Consider the following 23649-nt stretch of genomic DNA (forward strand, 5'->3'; position numbering starts at 1 on the left):
CATAGGCTGACTGACCGTTTTCGCTCAGAATCGTTTTTCTTATACAATGATATTATATCATTGAATTCAAATTTAACAGCATCCATTACAGTGACCCACTTGTAACCTACTGTACAGCAGATCGACATCCACTTACCCAACTTTTTCTTATTTATGTACTTAAGTATTAAAATCATTTCATATCGTTACAGGACAGATTAAACATTTTATAAAATTTAACATGATAATTATCTATTATGTGACAGCAACACGAACATTTTATCAACAAAAAAAAAACTGCAATAATTACGGACATGAACGATACTATTCTTTTTTTAAAAGATTTTTATTATTTGATTAACACAAAATTATACAAAGTATTAAAGAATATAATAAAAATGACCTACACCTTTAAGCTGAGCTTGGGTGCAGGGAGTCACAGACCACTAATAGGTAATAATATATTATGCATATTATATTATTAGGTTTATAGGTGCCTACTTTATACTAATAAGTAATACCTATAGGTGGCATTTATGGTAACATATAATAGCGAGCCTGGTTAGAATGTATGACTAACAATTATACCATTATAGCATAAAAAAAAATCCACTTATTTATAATAAATTGGAATTCAGGTTTAAAATTGTAATATTTTGTGTGTGAAACTTAGATAAAAAAAAAACCCAAATTGCAGAAAAAAAAGTAGCTACAACTCTTTTAGACATGACACCTGCAAAATGAGCAAGTGAGAAAAACAAAACAAAACACCGCCATCATACAAAATAATTAATATACAATGTTTAACATTCAACTTCTATAGTATTTTAATCAATTGTTTTTCTTTATTTTAAACATTCTTAATAAAAAATGAATATAATAATAGTAGTTAGCTTAAAAAATTATTATTTAGGGCTGGTCTTTATGACTGATAACCAAGAAAAAAATACTATTTTTTTAACTTAAATTGTTGTCTGATACATTTCCAACTTGATGGAAACTTTCGAACATCACACTCGTATAAGCGGTTTCCTTTAAAGAGAGCTTTAATGTCAATCACATAAGAAGATTCTTCAATTTTACCATATGTTAAATAATTCTGAAATAATCAAGCACATAAATTTAAACATTATAAACACCTAGAAAAAAAAATTATATCATTTTTAAATTCAAAAATGTATTATTTCTAACAAGACTAAAACATCCAGACTCAAGAATCCAACCAATCTCAGAAGAAAAACGTACAAAAACATTTTTTTAATGGTTATTATTTATTTTTTATCAAGCCGGCGCTATATCCGCATGCGTTGTCTTTGTATTACAAACACATAACATAGCATAACATAGCAAATTGTACATTCTGAATAATCTATTTTACTCTATTATGACTAATATTGGAATAAATTGACCTACTATAACATTTAGCAGTAAGAATATTATCTAGTGAACCTCAAATGTTTTTTATTACATTTTGATTTTAAAAGTTATGAGTATTTTAAAATGCACTAACAATTACGAGTTTATAAGACAGAGACATCGCATTCGGGTGTAGCATCCTCTTTAAACAATAGTTTTTTTATATCAGAAAAACACTGTATTAATATTTGCACTTAGTTTCTGTGTAAATATTTTAACATTCAATTCTAAGTACATATTATAGCATTGAGTACATATATACTCAATTGTAATAGGATTTTTTTATAATCAAAAATAAGGAAGTAACTTATTACAATGTACAATTTAAATAAATCATTACAAGTTAAATTAATTAATTAATAGTTCACTAGTAAAAATAAATTAATAAGTATACCTTAATAACATTCATTTTAAATGAGTTCATCTGACGCGTTATGTACTGTTTTAGATATTTTAAACTTCTGTTTGAAAACCATCTTTTATGTACAGTTTTTATTATCATTGGCATTAAATCAGATAAAGTATTTTTTCTATATTTTGCCCGAGTATTACTACTCTCTTTCAAATTCTTAAAAACATAATCTATTTTTAATACCAGTAATCTATAAAAAAAAAAGTTAGTTAAATTTATAATAAGTTACAAATTTAAGGTTTATGTACACTAACATTTTCTAAATTCGTCTCTCATACATGTAAAACATCACAACATCAAAATAATGTATTAGTTTCATAGTTTTTGTGAAAATACATTCAAGAAAATATTTGAATATTATTATGATTTACCACTACTATACAAAACACCAGTAGTACATCAAAGAATTAGTTTTTATTAAACTTCTGGGAGAAGCCTTCCATTTTAATTTAGGTATTTATACTGATTTCTTACAATTGGTTAACAATTTTTATTAAATAATATGGCATTTTACACATAAGAGAGACGAATAGAGTGAACATTGATGTACACCCTTCTCAACTAAAAATCATAGGATGTAATACTTTTCTTCTGAAGGTCCAATAGGATGAGTTTTATATTCGTGATGGTAAGTTCTTATTGGTAACAATTGAGGATAGATAAATACAGGTTTATCATAATATAGCATAAACCCTTTCACATTTAATGGTAGTATAACATAGTCACTGAAAATAACAATAAAAGGCCTAATGACAATTATCTTATTAAAACTTAATGATGAGTCAAACAACAATTTGTCGTTTCATCAACAGATATATGAATGTGTATAAAGTGGCATACATTTTTTTCCCAATAACCCTTATTTATTGGGTTGAAACAATGAATATAAAATAATCATTAAAACCTACCTACTAAATAAATTCATTACCTATTAATATCATTCTCGTTGGATTTAAATTCAGTCCAATCTCGAATAAACTTTAAGGCGGAATGTGTGTTAATTGGTGCATACTTTTTATCTTTACAAATATCTTTTATTAGTTCCTAAAATCATTAAAAATTTAGTTTAATTTTAATGAAATCAAAAATAAATTAAATAACTTACCAACATAATTTTATATTTTCTGCAATTAATTTGGAACTTTTTTGACATTGTGCATAGCAAGTAATTTTGAGTTATTAATTGGACATGTTGTGTGAGTTGTTGTTTAAATAAAATTATTTGTTTTTGTGTCATTCTATTTACTTGATTACCTATATTTACATATTGAGGAACTATATTTGTTATCACAGAAACATCTTCATTACTATTGTTAAGCTGTTCAATGCCTAACTGAACATTTTCTTTAAATATTGGTAAATGAGGATGTATACAGCTATGCTTTTCAAGGTGTTCATTAATACCAAGTATACTATTGTTAAAGTCTGAAACATTAAATTGTTTATCTATTTGTGTATTATATCTGGCCACTTCTATTGGTTCTACATAATTATTTGTAGAGCAATTGGTACTTGTTTTCCCATTACAATAATTTAACATAAACACTGGATTAGATATAGTAACATTTGTACGTTTAACAGCATTCTGTAAATAATAATCATACACAATTATAACAATATATTAAATCTAATAAAATATTTGAATGTATAAAGTATATATTTACTTTATTTTGAACAGAAAAATTAGCGCTTGATTTCCCATCTGAATAGTTATTTGGAATACAGACATAAGCAGGAATAGATTGAGTATCATTTTTAGGTTTATCTGTATTCTATAAATAAAATGAATTATTAAAATTATGTATATTACATTTTATGAATTAAATACTTTGTCATTAACAGTTTCTTTCATATCGGTATAAGTTTCAAATTTTTCTACACCATTGAATTCAAGGAAGCTTTCAGTAAATTCGTTCAATTCATTCATTAAATCATTATACTCCTTGCGAGTGACCTTAACTGATTTATCAATACGAAATTCTTCTTTATCGACTATATAAATCACAAATTTAATCATTAAATATCACTAATTTTTTTAAAATAAAATATTGGTATTACGCAATAATTTTATAATCATATTTATCTTAATAATTACCATTAGTAAAATCATCATCGCCAAGAACATTATACTCAGGGTCATCTTCACCATCATCATTTTGAACAGATTCTAAAACAAAACAACAATACATGAATACATAAATAAATAATATGTAACAATAAATAAAAATTAAATACATAATTAATATGATTTGTGTTTTAATATAAACATTATCTTAAAAAATTATAGAAATGGACAAGTTGATTATAAATATTTTCATTCATACTAAAATATTAATAGAAAACCAAAATATGTTGTTAGTTTATCTATACAACTTGTTTGTTTTTATATTTTTATTAAGTTATATGTATACTAAAAATATAACAAAATACAGTGGCGGTTTTACGGGGGGGGTCTAGGGGGTCTGGACCCCCTCCAGATCCCGAGTTTATGCTGTGGTACATTATTCACTCGAGCCGCTTGGGTTTTGACAGTAATTTTTTTTTTATAGCTATTACGATTACGATTTTTATATGCGGATATAGGTACGCTTGTACCTACATAATTCTGGTGATTTCATCTTTATTATTTCCGAGATTATTTCGTATATTAGAATGTTAGCTAGGTACAGCTATTTAGGTAAATACCATATTTTCCCTGAAATTATGACGTTAACGATTACGATATCTATTATTTGTGATAATAATAGCGTTCGGCCATTTGAAGAACGTAGTTACATTAGCGCAGCGATAGTTGATAAACTTACTAACAATCACTTTTCAGCCGTCGCGCCTGTCGAACCCGAACGTCTATTCAGGTTAGTAAAATTTATTATAATTATTTTAAATCGTTTTCATTCTTAATTTACAAAGATTTTATCCATATAATTTGACTCATAATAATATGTAGTAATTTATAATGTAATCTAAGTAAATGATTTTGTATCGTGAATGTAATTTTTAATTTTTCTTAATATTAATTATTTTCAAATTTCAACATGTTCTTTAAAATTTGAATATTAAATTTATGTCAATAATTATAATTAATAAATTATAATATGGTTTTCTTTAATTTAACTTACGCTAGCAAGTAGCAATAGACAGTAGTATAATATTCAGTGGCGACTCGTGAGTGCTGGTGGTTGGGGTGCGTTATTCATAGTTTATTTTGAGTATTATTAACTTGCCATTTTTAACGCATATATTAAATTTAAACCCACGTCACTGATTGGTATATTAAATAATACATAAATGGTTAGTCACCGACCACCGTGTATTGGGTATTATTAATAATTATATATTTTTTATTTTGTTAGATCAGTGTTTAATTATATAAGATTACTTATAAATTATATTTATGGTTATAGATTAAAGTTTAAAATCAATTTAAGTATGTCAGATAAAAACCAAAAATCTTTAACACATTTCTTCATCATTTCTATGATGTGTATTCATAAGAATTTAAAATTAACGGCTGACGAAGTTTTGGACAAATTAGTAAAAAAAAAACGAAAAATTGATTTTGTGTTGTAATATAGTTGTGAATAAAATGCTGTTTTTTTTTTATGTAATAATTAATTTTTATTTAGTAATTATTCATAGGTTAAACTTTTTTGTCTTTATACATTATGAGATAATGTAGTGGACCCCCCCCCCCCCAGAAAAAATTCACAAAACCGCCACTGACAAAATACCTACATACTGTGAATGCTAAATATAATAATGTTTATATAAATTAATTTTGATTACAAAAGCTTATAACTATATTAACCATAAGTTATATTTTATAAATTGAATATACCTAAAGGCTTTGTAAATTCACTAAGAAACTCCATCCATTCATCGTTTTCACAAGCTGAATCGTACATATCCTCGGTTATATCTGGCGGTATAAAAGCTTGTTCTATAATTTCTAATGGAGTATCATTTAAAGAAAATTTTGACCTAGTACGCATTCCAATTGTTTCCTAAACAAATCAAACACATTTTGAACACTAATAGATTGGTACATAATTCATACAAATTTATTATTTTGTACCTTTACATTTACATCAACTATAGTTTTATTATCACTAATATCTTGATCATTTTCTGTTTCAAATGATTTATTAACTTCTGATAATTTAAATTCATCATCGTCGTATTCATCTTCTTCCTCTTCAAACATTTTGTCTGGGTGATACTCTTCATCTTCAGAATCATCGGGAAATTCCTTTTCAATCAATGATGTACATTCTGATAAGATTGATTGTTGCTGGTTTGTAGACCCTGAAGTTGGATAAGTATTTAACATTTCTCTGAAATAATCAAACTAAATGTATAATTGTTATGTATTATAATTTATAATAGATATATAATATTGTTATTTAATGTCTTTGAAAAAGGTATAAAAACTATAACTATAGCAAAACATTTTATAAGATACAGTAAAAAACATTAAAATAGTAAAAACATTAAAATTATATACACTAATAATAATCATCATTGAATCTATCGGGAATCTTTATATAAAATTAATTTACTTTACCTTATTTTTGCTCTTGTAAATTTTGGTTCATATAAACAATTTGCATCTATATTGTCGTCTAAAGTTTGTCGCAACATTGTAGCTACATCAGCATTTGTAATTACATTCTGGAAATAAAAATATAGGTAGTACATTTCATTAAAACAGGCCATTTTTAAAACCAATTTCTACTTAATTTAAAAACAAATTTCCATTAAAATTAAGGACAAAATAATTGCGTAGGTCTACTTGCTGGATAAACATTTGAATAATTTATTTAACATTATCCATTTTTATGGGAAAAAAAATATCATTGAATAAATAATTTTATAATTAAACACGATAAGTAGGTACCTTGATAAGATTCTTGACATTTGTTTTAGTAAACTTTCTCTTCTTAGCCTTATCATTCAGTATTTTATCTATATCAAAATTTGACTCCATTTGGCTAGCAACTATTAATGCATCTAATTCCTTTTCAGCTCTGTAAATCATTTAAACAGTATATTTAAAATATATTTATTTGACATATCTAAGTGCGTTAGTATTTATACCTAGATAACATAACATTATATTACTATACATTTGTAATTTTGTAATTCATAAATCATATCTATAAACAAGTATACATATAAAAATACCAAATTGATAATACAATCGTTGTAATAATACAGTAGATGCATTTGTGTATGGATAATAATATGTGTGTGGTTTCTGTTTAGAATATTACAACCTGTAATAAACAAGGACCTTTAATTACAACACAACACCCATAGCATAATAACTATAGTGTAGATCCTATAGCTATCGATATTTAATATTTAATAACATCTATTTACCTTATAGAGTATGCATTTTGGCATAATCTACATACATTTATACAGAGAAAAAATATGTAGGCACTATACTGGTTTATAGTCAACAGTTATTAATATTTCTAAATGATAAATTATAAATAAAACATACAATATTTGCAGACTCGTTATGTACTCATTGCAGGTTCAGTATAGCATAGCACATACTGCATACGCTATTAGCCGGTAATATACAACCATATACTAAACATTTACACTGTGTTATATAGATAAAATTGTGTCGTGGTGGGTGTACTGAAAATGTTTAGCAAATACACTATGTCAAAACCCATGATTCGTTAGTATTGCATGTGATTCTATTGTATTAGTTATTACTTATTTTGTATTGTACCTAGGTATATTCAGTAGTTTTTTTTTTATTGGAATAAAACTTTTTTTTTAAATCCTTTTTTGCAAATGTTACTAATTTGGGTGTTAACTAATTGGTATTTTTTATATAATAATAGCTAATTAGTACTTTGAAGTAATATTTCAATTTTAGGAAATATTTCTCTAATCGTATGAAAATACTACCAACTATCAATGAAATGTAGGTACCAAAATGTGGTATCCGTTCAGAATAGTTTTAAGATATGATTAAAGCGATAATTTTTGATTTTGTATACTTTTTTCAGTTTTGTTTACTATTTTTGGACAATAAAAGCATACAATATGTTTAACGATAAAATAAAGATTAATTTTAGAGTTTAAATTCAATAATAGTTTTTTTAAATACATACGTTAGTTCCATGTCGTCATATGATTGATTGGCCATTTCAACAAAAATAACAACTATGCTATTTTGTAAAATAAATCTAATGGTAAATATTATATTTTATTATACAGAACGATTTCAAATACTGTTTGTAGAACTCGCATCAGAATACCATTATGGACGATTACTATGATAAAAACAAAAGAATTCAGATGGTCCTCGAAGATGATCAAATATAATTAACTGACTGTGAACATAATAATAATATACTATTATAGACTATAATAATTAATTAATGAATATTAAAATGTAAATCGTTGGCCCACTAACTGCGAACTATATAGTGATTAGTGAACAACAAACTACTATCAACTCGAAGTGATAAGCATTTGTCCGGATAATGATAAGGGATCAAGAAACGATAAAGGTCCGTAATCAAAAATGTACTATCAACTGTTGTTATTAAAATATTACCAAGTTTTTAACTACGCGTATTATACTTTTATTATCATAGACATATTAATAAATATTAATAATATTATTAATATATCTGTGGTTATTGTACTGTTACGAACTTTTACGTGACCGTGTTACCGAATTACACGGCGCATGCGCACTAGATGATACAATAAGCCGCGTAGAACTTTATATAATATATAATATGTATATATATATCACCGTAACGTAATTAGCCAAGGACCGCACTACCCATCCCCGCCGACCTTATATGCTCCGTAGTCCGTCTGGCGTCAGAGGCGTCTACTAGTATATTAAGATATTATGGTCTATGGACTATGGTTACGACTAACAACTACTGCGATACATTATTACTCGATAATTCTATAATATAATAAACAAGTATAAATATTAAATGTATAAGAATAATATTAAAACAATTTATATTCTAGAAATTCACTAGGCTAAACCGCTAGGATATCAGTAGTGTCCGCCGCGGCTGTCCATGTGTAAAACCATTGAATATATAAAATACTATTTTAAAACTATATTACTACTTTTTATAGTAATTTTTCGGCTCGTAAACATTCAACATACCAAATGTTCGCGAATCGGAATAGTCGTTACTCGTTATCAGCATAACCATTGATAAGTGATAACGTCAATGTCGATCGCTTGGATCCACGGACTAATATCTGAGTCCGTTCTTAGATCACAGACTACTATAATACTACTACGATGTAGAAATCTATGGCTTAGATGTAAAGATCTAAGGATATATATATAATAAATCTGCGACGAGTACTGACACGCATTCGCAATAGAAATCAGTCCCCTTGCGACTCCTCAATAATGATGTTTTCTCCACATAGTACGCGTTTATAATGCAGTAGCAGTAGCTCTATCAGACTACCCATAGTAGTTTATGATCTAAGGTGCATTGAATCAACTCCTGAATAAACAGATAGTTTAAAACCTTAGGTCATAATATTATGTTCTAAGCACGTTAGGTAATACGTCAGGTAGTTCGTCGTGGCGGATATCGGGGGGATATATTATACCGAATATATAGGTATACTTCCGTAGATTTGAATTCACCCCCCCCCCCTTCAGAACTAGGATATATCCACCACTGGTAGTTCAATAGTTTCACTCGATAGACGATAGTCGATAGTGCCCATCACTAAACTTGATTCATGATTGTGCTAATTTTAAATTTTGCTAAATATGATATGAAATAGCTTACTACAAATAAGTTAACTGCCTAATAAATTATTGTTCAATACAATTTAATGTAAAATAGAGATACGAGTACCTAAGTGTATAATGTATTATAATATGTTAAGGGGATCGCAACACACGTATTTACTATTTTTAATACGTTAAAGACCAATGAGCTGTGGTAAATAATTACACATAAGTAGGTACATACAACATACTTACTTCGGAATGTACAATTTTAATTTTTTAAACATGTATAAACTCTTTAACAAAACATCTAGGCTATTTTAGAAGTCAATTTTTAATTTTAAAGGACCTTAAAATTAAGATTTTTTATAAAAAATCATATACATTAGTCAAAATATCGAAAATGCATTTTTACAAACTTTTAAAGTTAAATTTTTTACGAAATTCTGTAAAATAACAAATAATTGTTTGTAAATACATTTGTGTTACATGGGACCTAATACCTAACTATTAAAACTTTTTTTAAATTCTGGCACGGTGTTTTCACGAGATTAATAAAAAACAGGGAGAATATGATAATAATATTAGACAATTAGTTATAACAACTATTACCAAATAAAATGTAAAGTACCTATATTTTATAAAATATTTTATTGAAATAAAATGTTAATATAATATAATATTTTTCTTAACCGATGAGCTGGTACCAAGAATTAATAGATTTGTTAAGTTATCAAAATAACTATACCTAAATGGGAGGCGTGTGACTTCGTTATACATGTTTATTTACGCGTTATTTATTGTATTGTTGTATTGTATTGTGTATTGTCTGATATTGGATCCCGGTTTAGAATAAATTTGGTTTCAACGACAATATATATGTTTCTTACTAACTTGTTTTAGATTCTGAGTGGAGCGATGAATGAATTGATTTTACAATGATGTTTGTTTTTATTTTTTTTTGTGTCTTTCATAACTTTTTAGTAGGTACAGTAAAAATGCTTAGACTTTCTTCAACAGTATCTTTTCTGATAGGAAAGTCAATCTAGTAGGTACTTTGGGTCAAAAGTAAAAATTTTACTGTACCTAGTTTTCAAAAGTGCAGTGATAAACAATAAAATATTTAAGGAAAACGGGAATTTTTACGAAAATTGATTTTTATTTTTTGGTGTAACTCTAAAACAAAATATCGTGGGTACATAAAATTTTGACTGAATGTTTAAATTATCATTTTCTATATACCATAACATTTCAGTTTCCATTTTATTTCTATAAAATATGTCAATAAAATATTATTTGTTTAGGTAAAAAGTTTTGACAATTTAAAACAAGACTCTCAATATACTGTCTGTTACAATGGAAGTTAAAATTATTAAAAAGACATACCTTTTTTTTTTTATTAGTATTTAATGTTTGAATTTTGACATAATACGTAAAAATTGCGAAAATTTGCAAATTACTTTAAGTTAGAATATTTCATAAGAATTTTTTTTTTCAACTCTAAGATTTGAAAATTTAATACAAGACACCTCATAAGTTTGTCTACCTTTAGCAAAATAAAATGTCAACCAGAAAGTCAAATTAAATTATTATGAACGTTTGAAGTTTTTTTACAAAATTTATAACATTATTGGATATTCACTTGATTTTTCACGTAGCGTTTTCTTATCTTTTTCTAACATTTAAAAATGAATAACAGTAGACACTTGAAATTTAAACCCTATGTTTATTTTATACTTGATAAAATTTTCAAAATATTTTGATTAGTTTTGAAATTTGAGCTGTTTACGGACATTTTCAATTTTCATTTGTTTAGTTTTTTTTCTATTAATATCAATAAGATTGTGTATTTGTTGGGTCAAAAAGCCTTAAAATAAAATGTTATTCGCTTAGGCATAACGCTTGAAAATTCAATAAAAGTCTCCTGATATATTATTACAATAGCAGTTGAAAAATATTAAAAATACATGTGTGCATAATTTTTTTTTATAAGCGTTTAAAGTTTGAATTTTGACAAAATTTAAAAATTTTTTTGTAGTTAAGAATTTATAAAATGTTATAAAACTATTATAAATAACGATTAAAAATAATGTATAACAATGTTCCATGTAAGTAACTTAACCGGCTACTGTATAAATAATAACAATATAAATATAATATAAAATATCCTAGGCTGACAAACTATCTCCGCTCAGAATCGTTTTTTTTTAGAATGATTATATCATATCATTGAGTTCAAATTTAACAACTTCCATTACAGCCACCCACTCATCTACTTGTAACCTACTGTACAGCAGAGCGACTTCCACTTTTCTGTTTATTTTAATATTATAATAATACTTTTTATCTTTTAAAAGTAAGTCATACCTACTAATAGTTTTATTAAAATCATGTAAGATTTTAAATTGGCCCGTTTTATTAGACTTTCAACGGGGTCAACTTGAGTATATGTATATATAAAAAAAATAGTTAATAACCCAATACATAGGTAGGTATGTTCAAAGCTAGGCAAGTTAACCAATTTTTTTAACTAGTTAAAATTAAGTTATCCTAAAATAAAAAATAACTAAGCTAAGTTAAAGTTAGTTTTAAAAAGATACTGAATTTGAGTAACTAAGTTAAGTTACAAATTTTCATGAAAATAATAACCAAGTTAAGTTAAAAGTTAAGTTACTAAAAAAATTTTCTAATACCTTTGATTTAGGTACTCATAAACGTTTTTTTTATCTCATCGTAGGAAAATAATTAGTTTTGGTATAAAGTATAACAAACGCTCAAATTACATTGACGAATGACTAAATTCACTATTGGAACTTGGAACCCTCATGGTCACACACTCACACCAGTTGACACACTACTACATAAGCTGATGTTATATAATACAGAGACTTATAAATTGACAACAATTAATTCTTATATATTATTTTATTTATATACCAATATAATATTATAGGAATTTAGAGTGTAGTTTGTAGAAAACACGGCATAAGTATCACCATATCAGAAATTACTAATTAGGTCCTGGAAATTGTATTATTACCTACCTATCAATGTACACAGTACACTAGTAACAGTGTAACATACATCTTAACCGTTGTCATTACTCATTTCATAAAAAATATAAAATTCCTAGTTATATTTGAAATAAGTAATAAATAAATAATAATAATCACTATTCACTATAATACTACTAATTAGTAATTACTATATGTCTATATTATAGTATATTATAGTAAATAGTAATATACATACTTAAATATCTCCGTCCTGGCGGTTCTCAGAAATATCAATGCAGATAATATACAGTTCATAAATCATAATAGGAACATTTTTGTAAATAACTTTTTATAAATAATTTTCATTTTAACAAAATAACTAAGTTTAGTTACAATTATTTATAAAAAGAAATAACTTAGTTACTAACTAAGTTATTTTCTACATTCTATTTTTTTTAACTAGTTAAGTTAAAAGTAATCAAAAAAAGTAACTTTCAACTTAACTTTTAACTTTTTAACTAGTTACTGCCCAGCTTTGGGTATGTTGATAAAAAATAACAATAATTCTATGCAGGTACCTTGTACCTACAACTAATTTAAGTTTGTTGTTGTCTATTTCGTACAGTTTGTTTTCTTAAATAGCTTGTGTGAGAAAAATCAAAACAAAATTGTTTTGAGTCATTAAAATATTTAATTTAGTTACAACTATTTAGTTTACCTGAAATTCCAAGCTCAGACAAATCATTATGGTTAATGCATAGTCTAAAACAAAACCATGACGAACGCTCAAGATTTTCTCAAAAGTATAGTTTATGTTATAAATAGCTTAAACAAAATCAATTATTTGAAAGAGCATACACCTAGATATATAGGTGCACAGGCGTCAGGCACACAGTTTTAGTTGAAGTTTAAGTAGGTACCTTCCTAGCTTTCAGACTCTAAAACTGTAAGGTAGTAATAGTTTTTGGTCGTTCAAAGTTTTATTTTTCCAAAATGAACCATTTCAGCGTATGAATGATAAAGAAATTTCACAACTAGGATTCCTCAAAAACATTTATTTTGTCAAATATGAATTTTGTCTTTTCTTAAAATAATTAAAACCACAAGATGTAATAAAAATATATAAAAAAAATCATAATAATATTATGATAAAATATCAATGATATACATAAAAAAATGTTCAAACAATAGCTAAAAAAAAAAACTAAGCAATAACACAATTTTTTGGCATGTTATAAGAACAAAACCATAAGGTATCTAAATAAGTACTAGCTGATTCCGTGCACTTCGTTTCCTGTTAAATGTACCAACTCTATATTACTCACAAACTTTGTTCAATTCGTTATTTAATATTCGGTGTATGGTGTTCAAAATTTATCTTAACTCTTCTGTTGCCTGGGATAAAAGTTCTCAAGATATTATCAAGTAGGCTCTACCTGCGGTATATCGCGGACCCCGTGTGGACCCCGTAACTTTATAATTTAACTCTAAAGTATCAAAGTTATACCAAGTATATGTCACTGAACTCCTCCTAATTAATTGATTATATTAATCCACCGTATTATATCAAAATAAACTTGGTATAACTTTGATACTTAAGAGTTAAATCATACACTTACATAAAAACAGCACTGGGTCTATGATCTACCGCAGGTAGATTGCCTATCTGATAATATACTGCTGTTAATCAGAATTTTTATTTCAGGCAACAGAAAAGTTAAGATAAATTTTGAACACCATACACCGAATATTAAATAACGAATTGAACAAAGTTTGTGAGTAATATAGAGTTGGTATATTTAACGGGCAACGAAGTGCACAGGATTAGCTAGTATATTAATATGTATATTAAAATATCCCTAGGTAATTGTATACAATAGTAAAAAAATTATAAATATTAATAATGTTAAATTAAATTTGTAATATTTAACAAAGGAATTGAAGATGATAATATAGTAATATGTTAATGTACTTAATATAATACATTTGACAAAAAAAATAACCATCGTATAATTTAGTTGTAGGTAGGTATAGGTTCCTTCGATTGTAGAGAAATAAAAAATACAGTATAAAACACTTACACATTAAATTATAAACACATTAAACCTGTATAGCTTTCGATAATAGTTTATTTGGGTATAAGGAACCTATAGCCACACACGACACACCCATTGATACTTATCACTAGGTAGGTATGCGTTTTGGAATTTCTGGTTGAAACGGACACGGCATCATGTTTGGCTAGGGGTAGTGGAATCGACTACACCCACCAAAACACTTAGTGTAGCATCTACAATAAATACCAAAGTGATTTGTTTTTAATGCATTTCAACCGGACCCACAAAAACACATAGGTAGTTTTATAGAAATGTAAAATAAAATACATCGTTAAAAAAAAATATTATTTATGTATACAACTAAGCGTCGTTAATGTATCAATAATTTATAACAAAATAATAGAGTTTATTAATTGTTGGCAAAATGGATGTATTTATTTCGAAATGAGTTTTTCCAAATTTGTTTTTAAAGACGTTAATATCTAGTTTAATGAATTCAGGAAAATCTATAAAAAAATGTAAAATACTTTTGTTAATGTCTTCGAAATTACTTGTGGCATTGTTCACAATTAACTCTGAATCCGAGGCTTGAACATCATATTCCTGGTTGGCGTATTTAATGCGCATATAGTCTTGGAGACGACTAAAATCTGACGTAGAATAATGATCGATGAAATACCAATAATCGAAACATTTTATAGCATGAATATTTTGTATTACAAAACTCATCAGATTTATGAGTGATTTTCGTAACCCGTATATTGTTCCAGAGTTTAACCGTACAATCAGTATTGTTTGAAGATTGCAGACATTATCGGTGTCGATGTTCATGGTCTGTTTTGGAAAAGTCTGAACTGTTTTATTAGATTCTTGAAAATGGTTCACGCGGTCCGACGATTCCTTCAATTTCTGATATTTTTGCCAAATTATTGAATATTTCGTTTTTACGTGTTTTAGTTCTTTGCCTATGTCATTCAATAACGATAGTGTATTCTTCAATGAGCGATCAGTTGTATCTAATTTGTTTTTTAAAAATTCAATACTTTCTGATTCTGATGTTTTTTGATGTACCGTGAGTGCCGACGTAGATGGATTTTGATATTCGTTTGCATCAGACTCTTGATTTGATAATGCATCCGACGGTACACATGTTATATTATTTAAAGTAGCTGAGGGTTCTTCGGTTAATTCGGTCTTGACAGGAAGCGTTTCAAGTTGAAATATTTCGAGTGGAAGTGTTTCGGCGTGGTCAATTTCCAAAATATTTCGATTAGCACTTTCTCCAAAAACCATACAAAATAGTTTAATATAAAATTCATCGCTGATCAAGGCTACCATTTTCAGAAACAATATCGGGTGATAGTATGCACCATTCCAAATCATTTGGCACCCGTTGAGTTTTGCTATCGGAGATTTTCCTAAACGTTCACCCATGTAGTTCGAAATACTTTTGAATGATGAATGTCTTTCAAAATCAATTATTTTGTTTTTAAAATTACTTTTACAAAAGTTCGTGACGTTAAACCACATATTTTTATTTATTACTAAATCAAGTCCGGAATGTTTTATATGCCATAATTCGAATTGAGCGTTGTGTTCTAACATAACGAAAGACTGTTCACAACATCTTAATAATCGACTAAATTGTAACTTACGAGCGCAGGAAGTGTTAAAATACCTGATAATAAATGCAACGGAGTTGATATAAAGTTCCACGGAAGTCATTATACTTGCATATAGAAACACGATTGGATGGTAATATGTACCGATTGCATGTGGGTATGGTCCGTTATAAAATGTTTGTTTAATTTTTTCCCCGTAAGTTTCGGCAAATACTTCGGCGAAATATAGAATCTTCTGCCCATGTTTTTCAGTGTTGAATGCCACCATATTTGCGGTATTAAAAAATCCAGTGCACTCGTGTATCGTTACTTCAACATCGAAAACAGTACAACGCACGAAATTTGAACAGACATTCTGAGTTGAAAACATGACGGACATGAATCTATAGGCTTCTAAAAATATTATAACACAAAATAATGTTATAACGAAAAAAATTGTACATAAATTGTTGTTTTAATATTTATTAAATGGCCGATCACGCCGGGTTACGATAAATCGGTTTCAGACGCCGGACACATACGGTAGGTCTATAGATCGAACATAATACTGCCGATTATTTTGTTGCTCGCACAGATATCCTGCAAATACTGTATGTTTCAGGTAAAGTGGGGTAAAAGTATTGAGGGTCGTTAAAGTGTCATAAGTGGTCCGTAAACTACTAAACCTTACCATGTTTACTTGTGACCATCAAAATATTATTGGTTTTCAAGGTTACGCGTGGTTTCATATTCAATAATGGACCTTTCAGCTATATTTCGTTATTTGTAAACGCGTCGTGGTTGTTTACCGTGTAGAAGCGAACCGACATTTTATTTGGCAGTTAAAACATTCAACTCACATAATAAATTATACTTACAACACCATTAATATTTCCTACCAAAATTAAAAAAATCAATGTTTTAGGCAAGCCTGGGCATATAATATAGGTACGAGTTAAAAAGTTAAAGTTCAGTTAATTTAAAATTTTAAAATTTAATTTTCATTAACTTAGTTTTTAACTTAATTCATTTTTATTAATATAAACTTAATAAATAACGTGTTAGCTTTAATAAAATCCAAGTTACGTTAATGTTTAGATAATTAAATTATAATTATAATACAATTATTATTGACAAAGGTGGGCATTAACTATTTAAAAAGTTAATTTTCTTATTAACTTATGAACTCAACCAGCTTTATTAGCCTTCCTCAGTTTATTTAAAAACAATCCGCATCAAGTTAAACATGTTTGAAGTTTTTCGCTTTCATGGTTTTATACGTAAATATTAATGCTAAAATACAAAATAATAATAATCCAATACTATAACATAACGAAAATTTTTGTTATTTTTCTTGATAAAATAATTTTGTAAATAGATATAATATATGTTAGATATACATAATATTATATGTCATGTGACCTTAAATATATATTTTACATAAAAAAATTAATATTTGTTAAATTATTTATTGTGATGTCGTCGTATTTAAATATTTAATAATCATGTAAAGTAAAATAGTTAAGTATAGACACTGTACATAACGACGAAAGTTCAATAAAATTGTCTATTAGAATAATTTAGGAAATTAGAAAGAACGCATTCACTCTTTATGTGATCCACATACTAATTAAAAAAAGTATATTAACTTTTATTAAATAGAGTTCAGTTAATATTTTGGATTCTGAGCGGAGTGATAAATGTATTGATTTTACAATGATGTGTGTTATTTTTATATTTTTATTTTTTTTATTTAATTTTTTTTTTAATTTTTAAATATTTATGTCTGTCATCACGGTTTGGGGAAGTAAAACTGCTTCGATTTTCTTCAACAGTATCTTGTTCGATGGGAAAGTGAATCTAGTTGGTACATTCAGGAGGTCAAGTTTTGAAATTCTCAATAGTTTTCACAAGCGCCGGGAAAAACAACATAAAAATTAAGGAAAAACGGGAATTTTTTCGCAAAATCGGTTTTTGACATAATCGATTTTGGTATTTGTTTAACTTTAAAACAAAGTAACGTATATTTATGAAATTTTCAATAGTTTTTTATATTTGCATTTTCTATACACCATACTATTTTAAAAATATTTTGATTTATTTATTAACCTAACCTAAATGTTTAGGAACATTTTCAGTTTCCATTTTTATTAGTATTTTTTTCTATGGATGTCAATGAAGTTTATTTGTTGGGTAAAAAAGCTTGACAATTTAATACAAAGCTCCTATTATATTGTTACTATGATATTTGAAAAATATTAAAAATCCTTTGTCACAGTTATTATTTATAAGCATTTAAAGTTCAAATTTTGACAAAATACTGAAAAATCACGAAAATCAGCAAATTATTTTGAGTTGAGAATTCATAAAAATAGATTTTATCTAAGATTTTAAAATGTAATACAAGATTATCCATAAGTTTGTCTATCTTTATCAAAAAAAAAAATGTCTACAAGAAAGTCAAATTAAATTTTTACATTTGGTATTTACTCGTTTTCTCATGTAACGATTTTCTTATTTTGTTGTAATTAAAAAACGTATGACTATAGATACTTGAAAATTTCACTGAATGTTTATATTAGCATTTTCTATACACGATAAAATTTTGAAAATAATTTGACTTTTTTTGAGCTGTTTACGAACATTGTCAGTTTTCAATTTTTTTAGTTTTTTTTTCTATAAATATCAATAAAATTTTATTTGTTGAGTAAAAAAAACGTGAAAATTTAATGCAAGGCTCCTGATATATTGTTACAATAGTAGTTGAAAAATATTAAAAATACATAGGCACAATTTTTTTTTATAAGCATTTAAAGTTTAAATTTTGACAACATTTATCAAATTTAAAATTTAATAATTATTTTGTAGTTAAAAATTTATAAAATGTTCAACTTTTATAGCTAAGGATTGAAAATTGAAAACAAGGCTCCACGTAAATAGGTTATATTATATTAATTACTTTGTTCACAATAATATCTTCAAATATACTTGGTAATATCATAGGCTGACTGACCGTTTTCGCTCAGAATTGTTTTTCTAATACAATGATATTATTTTATAATTGAATTCAAATTTAACACCATCCATTACAGTGACCCACTTGTAACCTACTGTACAGCAGAGCGACATGCGCTTACCCACCTTTTTCTTTTGTTTTTCACGTCGCTTTTGAAAACTACTAGGAAATTTTTACTTTTGATTACCAAAGTACCAACTAGATTCACTTTTCTATCAGAAAAGTAATTGTTGAAGAAAATCCAAACATTTTTACTGTACTTAAAGGTAATGACAGACACAAAAATAAAAAAATAAAAAAAACACACATTATTGTAAAATAAATACATTCATCGCTCCATTTAGAATCTAAAATTAAAGAAAGACGGGTTTTTGGTGCGAATCTAAAATAAATAATTGTAGATACATGACATTTTCACTAAATGTTTAAATTAGCATTTTCTATACACCGTAAAGTTTTTAAAATATTTTGCTATACGCCATACTATTTTCAAAATATTTTGACTCGTTTTGTGACGAGTGGTTTACAGACATTTTCAGTATCCAATATCTTTAGTTTTTTTTTCTATAAATGTGAATAAAATTTTATTCGTTGGGTTAAAAAACTTGAAATTTTAATATAAGAATCCTAATGTTATCCTTTATATGCTTTTTTTTATAAGCTTTTGAAGTTCAAATTTTGACATAATTTATCAAATTGAAAAATTTATAAAATTGTTTTGTCATCAAAAATGTATAAAAATATTTTCAACTTTCATTGCTAAGGATTGAAAATTTAAAACAAGGTAACTAGTTAATTCTGTAAACAAAAAATTTTAGTTATTTTAGGTTGAAATTTGGACGAAATTAGATATTGAAAAGAAAAAGAACGATTTTAGTTTTGTGTTACATTTAAAAAACAATATTTATGGGTACTTGCAACTTCTAAAGTATATTATTATTATTATTAAGGATTGAAAATTTAAAACAAGGTTCCACGTAAATGGTTATACATAAATTACTTTATTCACAATAATATCATCTAACTTGGTAATATCATATAGGCTAACTGACCGTTTTCACTCAGAATCGTTTTTCTTGTACAATGATATTATATCATTGAATTCAAATTTAACACCATCTATTACGCAGTTACCCACTTGTCACCGACTGTACAGCAGAGCGACATCCACTTACCCACCTTTTTTTATACGCGTTTAAAGTTCAAATCTTGACAAAACGCGGAAAAATCACGAAAATTAGCAAATTATTTTGAGAAGGATTCCGGGAAAACCAGACTAGCAAATTATAAAAATATCGTACCAAGTAATCAGATTTAATTCACCAATTTATTTCACCAACATTCTAAACGAAGTTTAAAAGCAAACCGAACGCTTCCACTTTTTCCGAGACTTTTTCCAAATTGTTTTCTTGGACGTCGTTGCGTATAAAACTGTTTTTTTATTTTGTATTATCATACACTTTAAAGCTTTTTTACGATTTTTTTAAGTACGGTTTTTTGGTATACTTAATTGTTGTGACCTCGTGCACCGTAAATCACAATATTAAAACAAGATTATTATAATTTTTTATCCCCATCGTTTTTCCAAAAGCGCAGTTAAAAACATCGTTCGCTGTACCAAATAACAATTCTATATATTATATTTCACTAATAAAAATAACATTTTGTTCGACAAAATTAATAACAAAAGCAGCAGAGTGCGTCCCGTTTTCAATTTTTACATTTTTCATAGCCCGAGTGAGTCCGCAGTCTTATCGATAAATTATATTACAGTGCCCGAGTGCATCCACCGTATTATCGACAAATTTTAATGAATTGCCCGAGTCCTCGGTCAACATCTTCTATAGGTACCTATTTAAGATAATGTTTGGCAATCGAATCTGGTGGTTCATATGTACAACTATATTACTATCATTTGTACATTTATGACTCATAAATGTACAAATGATAGTTATATATAAAATTAAATGAATTTTTAATGAATATCTATTTTCAGTACCGTCCCAAGTAGTACTGTTAAAAAACGTGCAAAAGAACAATTTGTCTGTTTGTACAAAAATTGCTATACAAATAAATTGTAAACTTGGAGGTGCCCCTTGGCTAGTTACCATTCCTAAAAAAGTAATTTAAATAAAATAAAATATACAAATTAAATAGTAGTTATTTTTATTCTATTTCTGTCTTAGGGGATGATGATAGTTGGTTTTGATGTGTGTCATGACAGCCAGCGGAAAAACATATCATTTGGAGCTTTGGTATCAACCATGAATGATGCTCACACTAGTTACTTCAGTTGTGTTGAACCACATGAAAGTGGAGAGGAACTATCTGTTCATTTTGCTACAGGCATAAGCAGTATGTATTTGTTAATTCGTCAATTGTGGATTTTATTAGTTAACTTATGTATTTTACCAGATTTTTATGTCGATGTTCCTGAAATTTGAGAACACGTCATTATATTATTAAGCTATTAACTAAAATATTATTCTAAGTTAAAATTATATTCCATTTCTCAGTCACAACTGTAACAATTTACCAGTAGTTGGCTTGATCAACAAATCGGCTTAAAGCTACTAAAGTACTACAATGTACCACTTATCTAATTTTTAGATCTCATTTGTAGTTTATTAAATATTATAAATAATACCAAATTACTGGTTTAACACTAACTCAATTTCACACCTGTGAGCCGTGAACTTAAAACACTACCCTCAAAATCAGTATTATTCGGGTAAGTAGGAATCTGCCTACCAACTACTTCTAAACTGTATAGGATAAAGAATAAATATCATCAGTTTCTCTATTCAAAAGTATGAGGAATAAGTATTGAATAATCAAATAATTATTAAACCATAAAATACTGAAATTTTATATAATTTGGATTTTTTTTTGAAATTAGGTATTCATTTAACTTAGATGTATCCGCTTTATTATTGTCTCATAATTAATTATTATTGTAGAATTAACAATTTAATTATTATCTAAACTTATTTTATATGCGTAGGTATGCTATTGATATAAGTATTAAAAAATTGATTTTATTTTTCAGAGGCACTGGCCAAGTATAGGGCTAAAAATGGGGCATTACCTACTTCGATAATTGTATATAGAGATGGTGTTGGAGAAGGCCAAATATCACACGTCCATAAGACAGAAGTTAGACTTTTGCAGGTAGGTTTAAATTATTTTAAATTGTATTTTGTATTTTATTTTTATCTTTTTTTAGACTGCCTGTGAACAATTTTATGGGGCAACTTCTGTCCCACTAGCTTTTGTCATAGTCACGAAACGAATTAGTGCAAGATTTTTTGCTCCTAGTAATAGAGGGCCTGAAAATCCTCGACCCGGTACTATTATTGATAGTGTTGTTACAGACCCAACGAAGTAAGTCATACATAAATTATTTAACCTAAATTTGTACATTTAATGGGATTAAAGTAATTTAATTCTATTATATTGGCATTTTTGAATTTTTTAAAAATTACTTTTGTTTGTCATAAAGTAAAGCAAAAGTATATTTATAAAAAAAAAATGTAATGCTTAAAATTATGAATTGCAGGTATGATTTCTTTTTGGTATCACAACATGTAAGACAGGGTACTGTAACTCCTACACATTATCAAGTTATTGAAGATACACTTAGACTTCCTCCCGATATAATGCAAAGACTTACATTCAAGTTGACCCATATGTACTACAATTGGTCGGTTAGTATACCTTTTTGTAGGCTATTCTTTTTTTAATGCCTATACTCATTAATTATGTTAATAACTCCTAGGGTACGGTTCGAGTTCCTGCTCCATGTCAATTGGCTCACAAGTTGGCATTCCTCACTGGACAGAGTCTCAGACGTTCGCCCAACATAGGATTGGATGAGTTGTTATACTTCCTTTAGTATACTTTATAATCTGTCATTCAACTATGATTGATGTGTATAATAATTTTTTTTATGAAGAAATCTTAAAATTTTATTTTATGTTTTTAAAAAGTATTTTTATTTTTAAGAAAGTTACTTATTGTTTTTTTTTTTTTGTTATCATTTGATGATTATTAACTGTATTTTGACAATGCAATTAACAATTATCATTAAAATTTCAACTGTTATTATTTTAACCGTTTTAGTATTATTGATTAATAATAATAAATATTTAGTGTTATATTTCACTTGTTGTTTTTTGTACTTAAAATATTTTTAGTTTAACTCATACAAAATATGTGAAATTTGTTCCTTCAAAACAGTTAAATATTTTCACATGATATTACATATAATCAAACATAACAATTAAAATCTCCGAATGTTCATTGAAATTATTTGCTGATAGTAATTATCATAAATGGTGGTGATTGAATAAAATGTTCTAACTTTTTTCTGGATTTAAGGTGCATCAATTCCGCGTTTTTGTGTGAATTTTTTAG

General features: G+C 27.0%; 2 protein-coding genes across 4 annotated transcripts; one reads left to right on the forward strand and one right to left on the reverse strand.

The window, feature by feature from the left end:
• Window positions 1–389: 389 nt before the first annotated feature.
• LOC132935567 (kinesin-related protein 4-like) lies at window positions 390–8361 on the reverse strand. Of its 3 annotated transcripts, XM_061002161.1 has the most exons (14): window positions 8250–8361; window positions 7945–8166; window positions 6705–6834; window positions 6372–6478; window positions 5883–6141; window positions 5646–5811; window positions 3903–3974; window positions 3636–3799; window positions 3472–3579; window positions 2913–3392; window positions 2736–2851; window positions 2392–2532; window positions 1790–1997; window positions 392–1078 (listed from the first exon to the last, which is right to left on the reverse strand). In XM_061002161.1, the coding sequence occupies exons 2-14, from the start codon at window positions 7977–7979 to the stop codon at window positions 929–931; spliced, it is 2136 nt and encodes a 711-aa protein (XP_060858144.1). In that variant the 5' UTR covers window positions 7980–8166; window positions 8250–8361; the 3' UTR covers window positions 392–928. The 3 variants fall into 3 exon arrangements, with proteins under 3 accessions (XP_060858145.1, XP_060858144.1, XP_060858143.1); XM_061002162.1 differs by lacking the exons at window positions 7945–8166; window positions 8250–8361 and adding an exon at window positions 6905–7056 and having other exon boundaries at window positions 390–1078; XM_061002160.1 differs by having other exon boundaries at window positions 7945–8282.
• A 12866-nt stretch (window positions 8362–21227) lies between these two features.
• LOC132936147 (piwi-like protein Siwi) lies at window positions 21228–23392 on the forward strand. The gene is made up of 6 exons (XM_061002838.1): window positions 21228–21354; window positions 21420–21588; window positions 22283–22404; window positions 22460–22617; window positions 22793–22940; window positions 23012–23392. The coding sequence occupies exons 2-6, from the start codon at window positions 21423–21425 to the stop codon at window positions 23126–23128; spliced, it is 711 nt and encodes a 236-aa protein (XP_060858821.1). The 5' UTR covers window positions 21228–21354; window positions 21420–21422; the 3' UTR covers window positions 23129–23392.
• The last annotated feature ends 257 nt before the right edge of the window (window positions 23393–23649 follow it).

This window comes from Metopolophium dirhodum, chromosome 1, assembly GCF_019925205.1.
Source record: "Metopolophium dirhodum isolate CAU chromosome 1, ASM1992520v1, whole genome shotgun sequence".
In the NCBI taxonomy this organism is placed as follows: domain Eukaryota; kingdom Metazoa; phylum Arthropoda; class Insecta; order Hemiptera; family Aphididae; genus Metopolophium; species Metopolophium dirhodum.